Genomic DNA, 15774 nt, shown 5'->3' with positions numbered 1-15774 from the left:
ACCCCAGCTGCCACTGAGTCACAAAGAACCCCAAGTCCTCCAGGGGAGCCAGGCGCAGAGTTTACTGTACTCACACCCTGTCTACCCCATCTTCCTATGCCTATAGGTTTCTAAAGGCTCTTTGATTTCATCGAATCATATATACTATATAATAAAATCCTAATATGCAAATTGACCGAATGGTGGAATAACCGGTCACTATGACGCTCTCTGACCACCAGGGGGCAGATGCTCAATGCAGGAGCTGCCCCCTGGTGGTCAGTGTGCTCCCACAGGGGGAGCGCCACTCAACCAGAAGCCAGGCTCATGGCTGGCAAGCTCAGCAGCAGTGGTGGGAGCCTCTCCTGCCTCTGCTGCAGGCGGCGGTAAGGAGTGAGGGGTCCTGGACTGCGAGAGGGCACAGGCTGGGCTGAGTGACCCCCGCCCCACACAACTCCGTGCACGAATGTCGTGCACTGGGCCTCTAGTGTATATATAAAATATTATGAGTATAAAGTATGTGTGTATATGAAATATATATGTCTAGCCATCTTAAAAAAAGAATCAACAAACTTATTTCAGCAGAATCAAGTGTGTTGAGAAGCCAAAGATATTGGTCATATTCTATTTAAGCAAGTGGTGGTTCTGTGAGTGACTGTTTTACTATTAAGCATCAACTACTTAATTTTTTTTAAGTTGACTGCCCCAGTTTTAGAAATTTATATACTCTGAAGTTTATAGGCAAGGAAAGTTATACATAATACTAGAGGCCCGGTGCATGAATTCATGCAGGGGTGGGGTCCCTCAGCCTGGCCAGTGATCAAGGCCTATTGGCGGTTGGCCAGCGTCCCCACCCCCGATCAGGGTGGGGGGGCCCTATCGGGAGCTGGGCTGGCCAGGGGGAGGGGCCGCAGGAGGTTGTGGGGGCTGATCGGGGCCAGATTGGGCTGGTTGGCTGCCGCAGTGCGTGACATAGTGATCAGTCATTCCGCTGTTTGGTCGCTGGGCTTTTATATATATAGTTTCGTGCATGGTGGGAACGTGCTTTTCAGCTCTGTGTGAGCCACTAAAGGTAGACTATGTGCTCTCTCTGCTTAATGTCTACCAAAATGTGTGGGGGCCTTGTACTGGCTGAGGCATTACAGAGAACGGTGGCAGGAGAAGCCCGCTTCTGCAGAGGACCAGCTCCCTCGGGCGCTGATGAGCAGGCACTATGAAGCAGAGACATTTTCTGAACGTCAGTTTGCTTCATAAAGAGAACTGGTTTGCCTAATATCAGAGTTGGGGAAGCTCAAAAGTGGGCCGAGATCATGTAAGAAAAAGGCTTCCCCACAGTAACGTAACATCTGTGAAATCAGCCATGCAGTACACAGGAAGAAAGTTGGCTTGGAAACTGCCCTACCCAGTATCTGGGAGGGGAAAGAACATGGCTCTGACCTCACGGTGCCAAGGCGCTCAGGTAGTGACCAGATCTACGGAGAGAGGAAAGCAGGCTCAGCAGTCCAATCTCCATCTTGTCCCTGCTTTTCTGAGATGCTGCAGTTCATCTTGCCCATGCAGAGTCATTCTCCCAGAGGATTACAACAGAGCTTGTATATGTTTTATCTTCATAATTTAGGCATTTTTAAAAATGGTAACGAGTTTCTAGGAATGGAACCCCAATATATAACCTGGTACCCAAAAGGTGGTGGTGGTTGGGGCTGTTTGCCTTGCAATGGCTAGGGATGTAAGCTTCACCCAGGAATCAATTAGGCTGAAAGTCAGGGGTCCCGCTTATATTGTAGGAGCCCCAGAGGGGGTATGAATAGGTTTCTTTATTATGTGCTGGGCTCAGAATCTGCGAAAATGTTTTAGGAATCCCCACTTCAGCCTTGCACCATAAACCAGTAAATTCTGTAGCACTGCAAGGTCACTAGAGCCTTCGGGGTCCAAATTCTCACCCAGAGGGGGAGGTATGGGGCATGCCCATGCGCATCCTCGCATGCCACACTTAATTCCCGCATCTTTGTTGTTGATGCTACCTAGCTACACTGGAGCCTATAAATAGACCTCCTCACCCACACACACAGTCTAGTGCACAGAGAAAGGGCCGCTTCCTCCATTATTGTGAAAGGCACTGCCAACACGACGGGTGCTTGAAACAGGCATGATTATTAAAATGTAATAATTTATAAATCATTCTTTAGAACCCAGCCTAGCAAGTGAACGTTCTTTAGACGTGGCCTCTGGTATTTTTATTTTCCTATTGAAATTTTAACACAAAAATATTCTGTTAGAATAACTACTGCTAACTCCTATTTTTATAAGCGAGTGATTCTATGATTCTAAACTAATGGCCAGACCTTGCTTAACATCCAGTGCTGATTCAGCACGCGATGTGCCTCTAATACTTTCCTTTCAATTACAACGCACTGTAAATAGACACATTTTCTAATCTCCCAGGTGCTACCTTACACCTAGAGGCCATAGGAGCCAGAGTGCCGGTGTGCTGAGTATTCCGGCACATTCTCTCCCACGTGGGGCCAAGCCACCGCCCTGTACACACACGTCTTTGGGAGTGGATGCTCTTTGGGGCTGTCCCAAGTCGAGGGTACTGGGCAGTGTGCTGCTCACCACTCAGGCCCCCCTGTCTTTGCTGCTGAGTCCTGCAACCCTTAAGGGCCAAAGAAAGGAAATGAAGCGAAGACACAAAGGAACGAAGGCTGAGAGTGGAAGTGAAACTTGTAAGCTTTTTTTTTTAATATATATATTTTTTATTGATTTCAGAGAGGAATGGAGAGAGACAGAAACATCAATGATGAGAGAGAATCATTGATTGGCTGGCTGCCTCCAGCACGTCCCCTACTGGGGGTGGATCGAGCCTACAACCCAGGCATGTGCCCTCGGCCGGAATCGAACCTGGGACCCTTCAGTCCGCAGGCTAACGCTCTATCCACTGAGCCAAACGGAAACTTGCAAGCTTTGAGGAGGCTTAAGCAGCGGTTCTCAACCTGTGGGTCGCGACCCCTTTGGCGGTCGAAGGACCCTTTTACAGGGGTCGCCTAAGACCATCCTGCATATCAGATATTTACATTACGATTCATAACAGTAGCGACATTACAGTGATGAAGTAGCAACGAAAATAATTTTATGGTTGGGTCACAACATGAGGAACTGTATTTAAAGGGCCAGAAGGTTGAGAACCACTGCTTAAGAGGCTGTTGAGGAAATACCAGAGGCGATTAGGGGCCCTCTGACATCTCTGCAGCCTGGGAGCAATGACCTACAGCTCCCAAATCCGTGGAGGCCCCGAGCCGAGTGAGCCAGAGCTTCTGGTGGCCCCGCCTCGGTGAGAATCCCAATTCTAGGGGCAAATCTTCCTAAATTGTGAGTGAAGGGTGGTGATGGCCACTGGAAATTGCCTTATAGAACACTGGTTTTTGGGTTTCCTTCCCAAAGTTTACAAAGTTACATGAGACTCACTCCACTCGACAGTACTGTTTCAAATGCAATTTTCAATGTAACCTCTAAACTTTTATCACCTGTATACATCCTCCACAGGAAATGAATGGTTCAACTGGCTTTTACTTATAAGGTTCTCAATCCTTTTCTCTTTTGTAAATACCTTTTTATAAAAATCTTTTGATTTTATTTACTTACTATATCAAATGTCTTAAGGACAAAGCTATGGTTTAAAACAGCAACAATGCTCTTCCTACCGACATTTAAATTCAGCACTTAAACTCAGAAACCACAAGAACACTAAATATATAATACCCATGATGGCGGATCACTCAGAGCTGGGGCACTAGGAAGATAAAGGCATTAGGGTTCTTCTGCTAATGTGCGACCCCAAACCGTAACACGGGATAGTTTTAGACCTGGACAATGAACCGTCCGCTGAAGTAAATCTTAGCTTCAGCACCTGAAAAGGCCATTTTAGAAGTTGTGTCTATAGGACAGATTTTGTTTTAATGGCTCTTTGGCAACCCTCCTGTGTCAATATAACTTTCCTGAGCAAGAACCTCTTGAGGTGAGTAATGTACCGGGCTCGGAGGAGAAAGGCCCCGCTGAGGTCACGCCTGGAGAGCTGGGGCAGGACAGGCTTGAAGTTTATTGCAGGGGATGCACGATCAGTGAGGAATAATCTTTTTTTTTTCCTTGAAAATTTAAAACCATTTGCTCTAATTTTTAGTAACAGCAGAAATCCTAATTTACCCACCCCAAGGGTCTGGGGAACTAGAGGCTCCTGGTCGCAGGCCCCTGAAGTCCTAGGTGGGTTTCCTGCTCAAGCACTTGGGACCTCTGTACCCTCATCTAGCAGGTACCTATACTGTGGGTAAGTTCTTTAATAGCAGGCTCTGGTCTACATTTTAAATTATTTTTTAGTTTAAAACACTGGATCCAGGAAAGTAAACTAGCTCATACTGCCCTCCAACAACAACAACAAAAAGTAAATATAATACAATTTTAAAATAAACAAAAAAAATTACAATTCCACGGAACTCAACAAAGTTAAAAATTTTTTTTAGGAAAAGATTACTTTTTAAAAACTCAACAGCAAATGATCCTCTGCATTAAAACATGAATTTTATCATAGTGTTATACACAAATTCTCTAAATGTTAACATGGGAATTTTAAGATCAGCTAAAACATTTTAGGAAATAATGGCAAGATTTTACTACAACACTTCATTCACACTTAAGGCATTTACAGGAGACTTCTGAGTTTTGTCCAAAATCACCCAAACACAGACAACCTGAACATGAGCAAACTACTTTTTTAAAAAAAAAATGAAAATTTTATTCAAACCAAAACAGAATGAATCTACTTCTTAAAGAGTAAAATGGTGCTGTCCTAAAGGGTGACAGCATGGTGTGAAGTGGGGACTGGGAGTCCGGGAGGGAAGAGGCCCAAGGTCTGAAACCCGGGTTTACCATTTTGCCTTTATTGTCTGCTGCTCTGCGGAGCCCACAGTTCAGTGGAGTTCATACTTAGTCCGGATCAAAGGATTACCAACTTAAATCAAATAACGCATCCCTGGAGAGCGAGCCCCGTCTTCTCCTCCTCCCACTTTTTACTTCGAACGCAGGTTTCCTTGTTTTTACCCTTCCAACGATGGCATTGACAAAACACCCAAAGATCACCTGATGGAAATCACTAAACACATTTAATAAATTACTGAAAAAAATCAACTCTCTCCACAGTGAAGTATAATGTAATAGAAAAATGGGTACTTCCACACATAAATACCAAGGGGGTTTGTTTCAAGTTAATAATCTCTAACTCGGGTCTTTAAACTGCTGCCCTTAAATGCTGTGCCTGACTTTCTCAGAATCTCTCTTTTTGTCTCATTGAATCGGAGAAAACAAAGAAGAGCTTCCTTAATGATCCACATGCTGATGCTGAGGGAGAAGCACACTAATGTCTGTACCTTACTTTGCGATGCACAGAAAAGTAACAAGGTGACTTGATGGAGAGAGGGATCGATAGAGGGGTAAGTCCTGTGGGTTAAGCAATAATAGCAAAATGCTGGTAGCAGACAGGAGCTGGTGAGTGGTGACTGTGCACCCCTTTCGGCAAAATTTTTTGTTGAAAAACAAAACAAACGGAAGACTTTTTTACGGTGCGCCACTCTAAATGAAGATTAACAGTAAACTTAGGAGATGCTGATAATGGTACTGAAAATTCAGTCCAATTATTTCTCTTCACTCGATCCAGGACATCCCCCCCAATCCCCAAAGCAAACCATGGTCAAAAGGGCAGGAAATTACTTTACCAAACTACTTAATACCAAATTCTAAACCTACAAAATCCTTTACGAGCCAGTCCTTAATAAGGCCTGTTCCCAAACAAAAGGAGGTGACAATTTAGCCCACAGGGAGGAAAGGCAGCCTGCAGTGCCAGCCTCCCTGCCTATATTCCAACACATGTGAGTGGCAAGAATTACCAAAGGGAATGTAGTTCCCTTTCTTGGACCTCCCCCATCAGAGATGAAAAGCCTAACACCGAGAAACAACTAAAGCACAGGCAGGCATTTGTTCTCCCTGAAGAATTCTGGATCTCTTCATGTACCAGGTAGAGACTGGAACAGAGCTGGGCCTACAGGTGGACTTCAGGTCTTCAATTAGGACCAGTGAAGAGCCACCCAAACACGTTTAGATACACACTTTTCATGCTAGACAGGATAAAACAAATGGCCAGACCTTGCTTAACATCCAGTGCTGATTCAGCACGTAGAAACCATGTGCCCTAGACCCCTCGCTTAGATGACAAAGTTAGAGTCCACACTGGAGGAGGGACTTGTGCAAGGTCATGGCATTGGGACAGGAAAAGGACTAAGCTCTACTCTCTGTCAACCACCCCCCTCCCCTGGCACTTTGTTTTAAAGGGGTCCCGTGTTGTGGCAAAGCTCCCAATATCCAAGCTAGTTGACCCAGAGCAGGGGTGGGGAACATCCGGTCCGAGGGCCGTGGAAGGCCTGCGAAATCATTGGGTCTGGGCCTGCCAAGGCATTCGGGGTGAGTTAATTAAATGCTTGACCAAATACAGCAGGCTAATTTTTAAGTTGATAATTTTGTATGGCCCGCGAATGATGTTATAAATATACAAATGGCCCTTGGCAGAAAAAAGGTTCCCCACCACAGATTTAGAGGATATAGGAGAAGTTATTCTCATTAGTCCCTTAACATTTACTGGATAGGCAGCCGACTGTCAAAGAAGTCATAAGGAGAAATGAAGAGGTATCACTAATGACACAACCACATGAAGAAAAAAAAAAAAAAAAGCGGGACCTGCTCAGCTTGGCAAAGTTTCTCACAAACAGAGGCAATCCTCATTTTGGATCCATCAGTGTAAGTCGTGCCATAAGTCGGCAGACTTAACCTCTACAGCACATCTCCTCACTCCCGGTTGAGGCACCCCGGACTCCGCTAGTCAGCCTCCGTTTCTTCACACGTAAAATGAGGGGTAGGGGCTAAATGACCGCTAAGGCCCTTTTTTTAAATTGTATTAAACACACACATGAAAAAAAAATCTCCTTAAAGCCCTTTAGCTGTGCCAAAGGAATCAGCAAACTGAAGCCACACAAATATTCTACAAAAGCAGATCAGAAAACTTTGAGCAGTAAAATGGTAACCGAAAATATCTTTTGAATTGAAAAAACCCCTGAAACCACAAAGACCTGAAACCACGACAAACTAACAGATACGTTCTCTCAGTGCAAGTGTTATTACGCAATTATAAAGTTCCCAGGAGTGAAGCTAGTCTATCAAAGTGTTTTTGGAAAAAAAAAAAACAAAAAACCACACAAGAAAATGCTGAAAATTGAGTTTAATAAGATTCTTTGAGTAAAATAGGTACAACTTCGCTCTCTGACTGGGTTTACATGTCCACTAGTGTGAGGTTCTCTTCAGCGATACACAGAAGAAAATCCTCCAGATGTATTTATGGGACAAAAGCAGGCAAAGAAGAGAAGAGGGATCTGCCTCCTCTCTCCCTAAACAGTTCATCTGTATCAGTGGTTCTCAACCTTGGCTGCACATTAGAATCACCTGGGAATCTTTTTAAAATCCTGATTTCTGGGCCTCATCCTCCGGAAATTCTGTTTCTTTGTTACTAATGTTGTGGCCCCCCCCCATAACAAAGAAACAGAATTTCCGGAGGGTGAGGCCCAGAAATCAGGATTTTAAAAAGATTCCCAGGTGATTCTAATGTGCAGCCAAGGTTGAGAACCACTGATCTAGATGCTCTATCAATCAACTCGAAGACAGCTGTTTCAGGAGCAGAAGGTAATGAAGCATGTGCTTAATTTAAAAAACGGGGAGAGACACTTTGCTAAAGCAACTCTGTGCCCTTCAAGTTTCACGTTGGGTCCAGGATGCTTTAATGACACAAATGAATTCGGGTCCAAAAGTTTTCTTGTAAATCAGTTGTTTGAAATTGGAATGTATTTTCTCCACAGGAAAAACAAACTGGTGAGCAGCAGGAGAGTCCAATCAATTCCTAAAATACCTGAATCACAGTTCTATTCCCAAACGGTTTTTACTGCCCACCGAGAGTCCCCTGAAGAGAGAGAAACCTCCCCCTCCCCCTCCAGTGGGAATGGTCCCTTCTATTCAGCTCTGGCCAAGGTTTTCCCCACCTGGGTGTGGGGTGGGGGAGAAAGGGCAAGCAAGGAAGAATTCTTAAACTCCTGACTTAGGCTTCATTTGGGGACCCTGGAGTTCCACATCACTGGATCTTGAATAGCTCTGAAAAGAGCCAACCTGATGATCATCTACTAATAAGATTGAGAAGTCTTTACACCGAAGTGAGCAGCAGTCAAACCAAAAGGAACGCGCTAAATTACGGCAATGGTATCCGAATCAACACCATTGATTAGGAATTCCAAGTGTCACTGAGACAACTGTTTGCCTTTATGGCGGCGGCAATGACTGCTGGTGAGCAATGAGAAGGGCAGGAACAAGGCAAGCTTCACGCTCACGGGATAATCAGGCAGCAGTGCATTCTTGACGAGTGCTTGACTACAGAGAGGAACAGGATTTGACCCCCGAGGGCCATTTCCGTCGGAGTTATTACACAACAGAGCCATCCACTTGGGGCACGTGCCTCCATAAGTGACTTTCCTGCCATAAAAGAGCTGGGCCGTCAGGAGAATGAGTAGGCCAACTAGCTATTAGGTCTGCCCACCATTTAACATTAATATTCTTAAAATAGTTTCATTTGTAGGAGAATATTTCTAGGTTGATTTCAAAGACAGCCTCTGGGGAAAAGCTATCCCCACACATAACTTAAGTCTACCAGCCTGTGGAAGGGCTAGAAGCCGTCTGATTTCAAGACTCTTGGTATGCACAGAAAATTGAGATCCCTGGGGGCTAAGCTGCCGAATTTGGGCCTTCCTGCCCCTCGCCAACGTGCTTACGCCAGGAAGTCCAATCTATCTTTTAGGTCATGCGTTCAGTGGTGGCTTAAGACCACTGCCCACTGTCCAAGGCAGGACAACCAAGTAGCTATGGCCAACTTCTCCCACCAGGGAAGCTTTACTGAGCAGGTGGCAGTCTGTATGGCCAAACAGATGCAATTACACTACCCTGAAGCCATGCTGTCACTGCAGGCTGCCAATTAGCATCAGAAGAAAGAATAAAAGAGCCCTGTCTTAATGTTTGGTCAAGAGGAACTACCCACAGCTCATTTCACTCGGGGTGTGCTTCAGCCACCTCTCAGGACAAAGCTCACCTGCAGGAAAGTCACAATCCCTTGAAGGCACCGTAAATACGCCATCCCAAACTGAACATTGCTACACACCCAGCCATTTCCTGCAGTGAGCAACTTGGTCTATGGAAGCTCTTGTGTAAACCCAAAAGGCTAGATAAACACGAGGTGTTATGACATGATGGCACTTTTTCTTGTGTGGCTACATATAAAGAATTAACCTGATGTTTTTTGAAAGTCAAGTCTTATCTCAAAGGGCATTAATTTCACACCCATGTTCACTGTGGCATTATTCACAACAGTCGAGAGAGATGGAAACAGCTTAAATGTCCATCAAAGGATGAATGAATAAAGAAAATACATATGACAGGATATTTTCAGCTTAAAAAAGAAAAAGAAATCCTGTCGTATGCTGCAACGTGGATGAAACCTGGAGGGCATTATGCTAAGTGAAATAAACCAGTCACAAAACGACAAATACTGCAGGATTCCATGTTTAAATTCTGCTATCTAAAGTAATCAAACTCATAGAAACAGAAAGCAGAATGGCGGTTGTGAAGGGCTGGGGAGAGGGAGATAGGGGGAGTTGTTTTATGCATTTGGAGTTTCAGTTTTGCAAGATGAAAAGGTTCTAGAGTTCGCTGCATGCATGTAGTGAGCACTAATAATTTACTGAAACATTTAGAAGTAGTCAAGATGGCACATTTTATGTTATGTGTAGTAGAACTGCATCTAGTTGGCCACACACAAAAAAAGACAATATGAGAAACAAAAAAGGGCCACTTGAAATGGGTGTACGCAAGAAGGATCCAAATTCATAAATTTTGGGCTTTGAGAAAAGAATATTTCTGTAGTCCTTAAGAAATAAACATTGACTGACACACACACACCTCCCCTAATCTAAGAAACACTCTTCTACACTATGAGAAACAATGAACAAATTTGCAAGATCTCAAGGTAACTATAAAAGGGAGATCTTGTGCTTTAAATATAAATGTAAATGTGGCCTATGCTCTGTTCCTTGGGATATCAGACGAATTGCATATATAAAAAGCACAAACATTTCCTTGGTGGAGGGTTTTACTGAGATAAAAATGGCTTTTCTTACAAAGTCATCTCAAAGAACAGAAGCCACGGTAAGCATAATAGACTTTCCCCTAATTGTTAGCTCCAAAAATTCCCCTGATCCTTTGCCATTCCAGTATGTTCGAATAGAATGCTTATTATTTTACAATATAGGCAACAGAAACCCTAAAAATATTTTATTACTCCCTTTCTATTTCTTCTATTCCAACCTCAATTTTGAGATTATTTTAGACACACACACACACACACACACACACACACACAATCACAAGGATTTTCTAAGAGTTCCATTTCTTCATCATGGGGATTGGTGATTTTTTAAAAAATATTTTTCAAAGCAGAAAAGGGGGCCGCTTTATTTTTCTTCGGAATAAGTTCCTGCCAGATTTTGCACACTGCAGTTCTTTGGCGATGTGATGAGAACACATGCCCACCCACAGACACTAATTTTGCTCTTCACCCTTCCCAAGCAGCCTTTATGACACATGCTGTCTGTGCTCCATTTAATGGAATTCAAGAGGCCCAGTCACACAGCAGGCCCCACGGGGCCAGTGCCACCCCTCTTCCTCTGGATGGGCACAAGGAACATGTGTTCAAAAGAAAACCACAAAAAGCCCAGCCCGGCTTGGACACCCCCAATCTGAAAATCTTTACAACTGTATGAATTAACACTGGAAACGAAAAGTCATCTCTTGGGTTGAAATCTGGAAAGAGATAGTATCTTGTTGCGGTTCCTTGCACACTAAGCTCTACGAAGATGAGGCAGCTAACTCCTGGAGCTGCTCTCAAAGTGTGCAGCAAGGAAGGTAGTAGGCTGGCATGCCAGCCAAAAGCTCTTTCTAAGAGGGCTGAAGTGCCAGCCTGCCTCTGAAGCATTTGCTTCCCCTGTGGTGATCATTAGTCATGAAGAAACGCTGGTGATTAAGAATCCACCTGGGGATGGGCATGACCTCTATGACTGTCCCACATGCATCCCAAGACAATCTGGGCCCAGATAATCAATGCAAACAGGCAGCCAGCAAATTCACCCCTAGAAGAATGCTCAGGACTAATAAAAGCCTTTGCTGGTTTGATCAGAGGGTGGTCACTGCCCCATTTGTGTGTTCTTTAGAATGGGCTTCATGCCCTAGGAAGGCTGTTCTGTACTTGTTTCTGAATTTTCTGAGCTACACACAAAAGTCGACTATTTCTAGATAATGCTACAAGATTTATCTAAGTGTTGTTCATCGCAACCCTGTGTAGGCAGAGTGACCATAAACCCCGGATGTGGGGGGACAGCAGAAGAGTGGGCAATGGACAGCAGGCAATGAATAGGCCCAGCTGGGGGAGATCACCAAGCACCCATAAATCATCCGCCCGCACGGCAGGAACGGATGGTGGACTCACTAAGCAGATCTCTCTAAATGCAAGTATTTTAAAATGTCGACAGATAACCTATGGTGATTTTAAATAAACCTGTTTTTATTAAATGGTTACTGAATTCATTACGGCTTTGAGTCATTAGAATATACTTTTTATAGATGCTAAAGTGGGGAGGGGTCTTCAAACCTCAAAGATTGGGAAAACTATCCTTGATGGTTACTAATCTGTTTCACTAAAATATTCTGGACTCTAAGCTTTGAGGATTCAAACACTCTCTCTGACTGCCTCTCCCCTCAAGGAAGAGAGAAAATGAAACAAAACAAAAAACCAAAAGCCTTTGTGCAAGGTAGCTCAGAAAAACATGGCCACCAAAACTATCAAATGGATTTTTGAGTAGGACAGTTCTTTCTTGACATCCATCCAAGGAAGAGTTAGATGTTGAAGAACCAAAAGGGAATAGCTGAGAGTCGCTTCTATACAGAGCAATTAGTGGCTCCAGATTATAGACTCCAGTAAATCTATGAATAAAAGAAAACTCAGGAGGAATCTACAGGCCATAACAATAAATTCCCACTGAAAGGGGAATTAAAACAAGGACAGGGCTAGGCCCGAATCGTAAGCATTTCTTAATTTAACACTATCCAGTACATAGCTCTGAACATAGGCAGTGTCTCACTCAATATCTATTGATTGCTTCCAAGTTGAATGATCTGAGACCCTTGGTACCGGCTCTGGCTCTGTATTCCTGTGGCCTCAAAAGGGAAAGGGGGAATCTAAAAACCATACAGTCACTCTGGAGTGATGGCTCATGGTGCTTAACAGCAAAGGGGCCCCTGAGGAGTGGCGGCCCCAACCGTAGGGGTGATTATCATTGCTGAATCTCAGTGATCAATATGCCCTGGGTGCGTAAGGTAACCAAAGCTGAACGAAATCTATGTTGCCCTGAAACAACCTGGACAGGACCTGAGTTAGTCTCAACTACACAAATCACAGGAAAGCAACACATTTTCACAGAAAATGCCAATAAACCAAGAACTTTAAAAGACATGTTTTCATTGGTATCTATGCCTATGCTATTCAAGCATCAGAAAACCAAAGACAGAGAAAATCTTGAGAAATATTTTCAAGGAGGGGGAAAACCACCTTACTTATAGAGGAATTAAGGAGGAGGATTACAGTGGATTGCATGTCAGAAACCACGCAGACCAGAAGAGAGTGAAGTTGCCCAGCCGGCGTGGCTCAGTGGTTGAGCATCGACCTATGAACCAGGAGGTCACGGTTTGATTCCTGGTCAGGGCACATGCTCAGGTTTCGGGCTTGATCCCCAGTGTGGGGAGTGCAGGAAGCAGTCGATCAATGATTCTCTCTCATCATTGATGTTTCTATCTCTCTCTCTCTCCCTTCTTCTCTGAAATCAATAAAAATATATTTTAAAAAATAAAAAATAAGACATGTTTTCATATAGCTACCTGTAATCATTTTCTATAGGCTCAAGGAAAAAAAAGATGTAATGGAACTGAAGATGTCAGAAAAATCGGAGCAAATTAGCTATTTTTCTGATAACATTTTTAAAAATATATACATATTTTTATTGATTTCAGAGAGGAGAAGGTAGGGAGGGAGAGACAGAAATATCAATGATGAGCGAGAATCACTTCATCGGCTGCTTCCTGCACACCTCCCACTGGGGATCAAGCCCACAACCCGGACATGTGCCCTGACTGGGAATCAAACTTCAACCTCCTGGTTCATAGGTTGACACTCAACCACTGTGCCACACCAGTCGGGCTCAGATGACTTTTGACAAAGTGAACCCTGAGCTGAGTGTGGCATTCAGAATGTGGCTTCCGGAGAGAACCCCATTTACTATAAGGTCACAAAATTCAGGCTTTAGTTTAAGCTGACACTTTTTTAAGTAGCCTTTCTTTTACAGCGCACAAAAAATGTTAATGAGAATAAAAATGACTCTCACTTTGAATCCGAAGTATTTTTTAATATCACCAAATGCCATTACTAAATAGGCACTATGCATGTATACACACACATGTAAAAATAAGCACTACAGATGTGGGCAGGAAAATTCTTAACAAAACCCCCACATATTTCAAATACTGTCCTTCCTCATTATTGTCCTCTACCATAATTAGCACGGTACAGCATAACAGGTGGCTTTCATTTATAGAATGCAAAATTAATGAAATTTGGAGATAGTCCCGCCCCCAAAAACAAGTTGGCCATTCTAAAAAAAAGTATACCCCTTAATCTACAAAACAAATAGAAACGAACCAAATAAACCCCTTCACGCTGATTTTCCAGATTATCTGAATTCTAAGCGTATTTAAAGAAGTAAATTTAATACATTTACCACTGACAGTTTAAAATACAGATGCCTCAAGGAAAACAAGACATCATTATGGGCTTTACAAGAAAAGGGAAGAGAAACAAACACTGCCTATTTTTCCAGCTTAGTAGTCCCTTATGTTTAATGCTGTCCGAGTGATAACAGAATTTATCATCATATATGGAGCTGCTCCAAAAATGCTAAATCTTAGGTAAAATTGTGGGCAGTTGTCCTCACCCAGACAGACAGACCAGAAAAGCAGAAATAGTACTGCTTCTGTCCCTAACAAATAGGATGCACAGGATGCAGAAAGTCTTTTTTAAAAATACAAGGAGACACTGAATGGACTGTCAACACACAGAGGAATGTTTAATGTACTCAAATAAACAAGATATGCGCCTAACTCGCCAGGCATTGTTTAAATTTAGTGAGTGAAGGGGAGGGGGTCAGACAGGCGACACAGCCTCCCAATTATGCAGAGCAATCCTTCAGATCACGTGAAAGCTATAATTAAAGGTTGATATCGAGCCCCCCAACTCCTCTTCTCCCACCTAGAAAAGTTAATGCATGAACTGAGCATGAACAAATTATAATTTGTAAAAACAGACATAGTCACTCAGGAGGGGAATAAAGCTTTCTTGCATTAAGTCATGCATCTTGAAGGGTAGGAAAGAGCACAATATTGAAAAAAATCCAACATCCTAAATACAATAGTTATCATTCGGCCACAACCTTTAGCTCACCTCTGCTTATTCATTTCTTTTTTAAGTTTTTTATTTTTATTTTTTAGAAACAGTCCAAATTTATTTTAGAAGAGATTTTTCAATTCTTTAGTATAAAAGTAAACTTATTTCAACACCTGTACTTTACATGAACTTAAATACAGTCTGAGGCACCAAAACATTCACATACACATTCTGAATTCCTGGGTTCAGACAGCAGGTTGATGTAAGTAACAGTTTTTATGCAAGCCCTTCTAACATTGACTATTTCCTTTTTCTAACCTTTTAAACATAAAATCTTAAAGAAAATTTCCCTGAGTTATTTCTCTTTAATGAGATTTCCCTCTACCCACAAGAGGTGCTCTTAATTACATAAATACTAATGTTATCCATATTTCTTTTTTAAGTTTTAAGCCAGCTCCCCAAAAGGTATACCACCTCTGCAAGCTGTTTCCTAGGCAGCATCTCTTAAACTAAGGGCTTAACAAAGGGGATGGGTTAAGACCATCTCTAGCTGAATACCTAAGGAGAAATTTGTTTTCAGAAAAGGAGATGAGTGACAAGAACTCTTTGTCCAACAAAAGACCATGGTTACCTATGTGTCCTTGCACACACCACATGGGCACACCACACACACACACACACACACACACACACACACACACGCTTCACTTCTTTATAAATTGAATAATTTTCTCCCTCCCTTAAAAACGGTAGAAAGCACACACTGGAAAGGTTAGGCAGAAGAGAAGGAGAAAAGAAAGCCCACGTAAACAGCAAGCACATACCTGCTGGGCGGTGCCATTTCCTCTACATGGTAGAGCCCATGTGCTGGGTATTAGCATTATTGCTACTACAAAGCTTCCGATAAAAATGGACCGTCCCTTGCGGACCTGAGAACCAGCTGGCTGCTGGAGCCGTGGTTTCCCCCATATATGATTCAGTCTCCTTGACAAATATACTGCAACGTACTGGATGAGTCATCCGAGGGTTAGTCCGCATTTTATAGGCCTGTTGTGTCATTACTCACATTCAACATCCTGCTTCTCAAAAGTGGAAGCTGGAAGCCTGACAGCTGACAGATGCTTCTT

At 43.2% G+C, this 15774-nt stretch overlaps 1 protein-coding gene across 1 annotated transcript in view; it reads right to left on the bottom strand.

The window, feature by feature from the left end:
- The window catches only part of SPRED2 (sprouty related EVH1 domain containing 2), a 52991-nt gene extending 37428 nt beyond the window's left edge, over positions 1 to 15563 (bottom strand). The window contains 1 exon segment of the mRNA XM_023746252.1: positions 15472 to 15563. Coding sequence (XP_023602020.1) covers positions 15472 to 15488 — 17 coding nt within the window. The 5' untranslated portion in view covers positions 15489 to 15563.
- Positions 15564 to 15774: the final 211 nt, after the last annotated feature.

This window comes from Myotis lucifugus, unplaced genomic scaffold, assembly GCF_000147115.1.
Source record: "Myotis lucifugus unplaced genomic scaffold, Myoluc2.0 scaffold_6, whole genome shotgun sequence".
Lineage (NCBI taxonomy): Eukaryota > Metazoa > Chordata > Mammalia > Chiroptera > Vespertilionidae > Myotis > Myotis lucifugus.
This window is presented reverse-complemented; position numbering and strand designations above follow the sequence as displayed.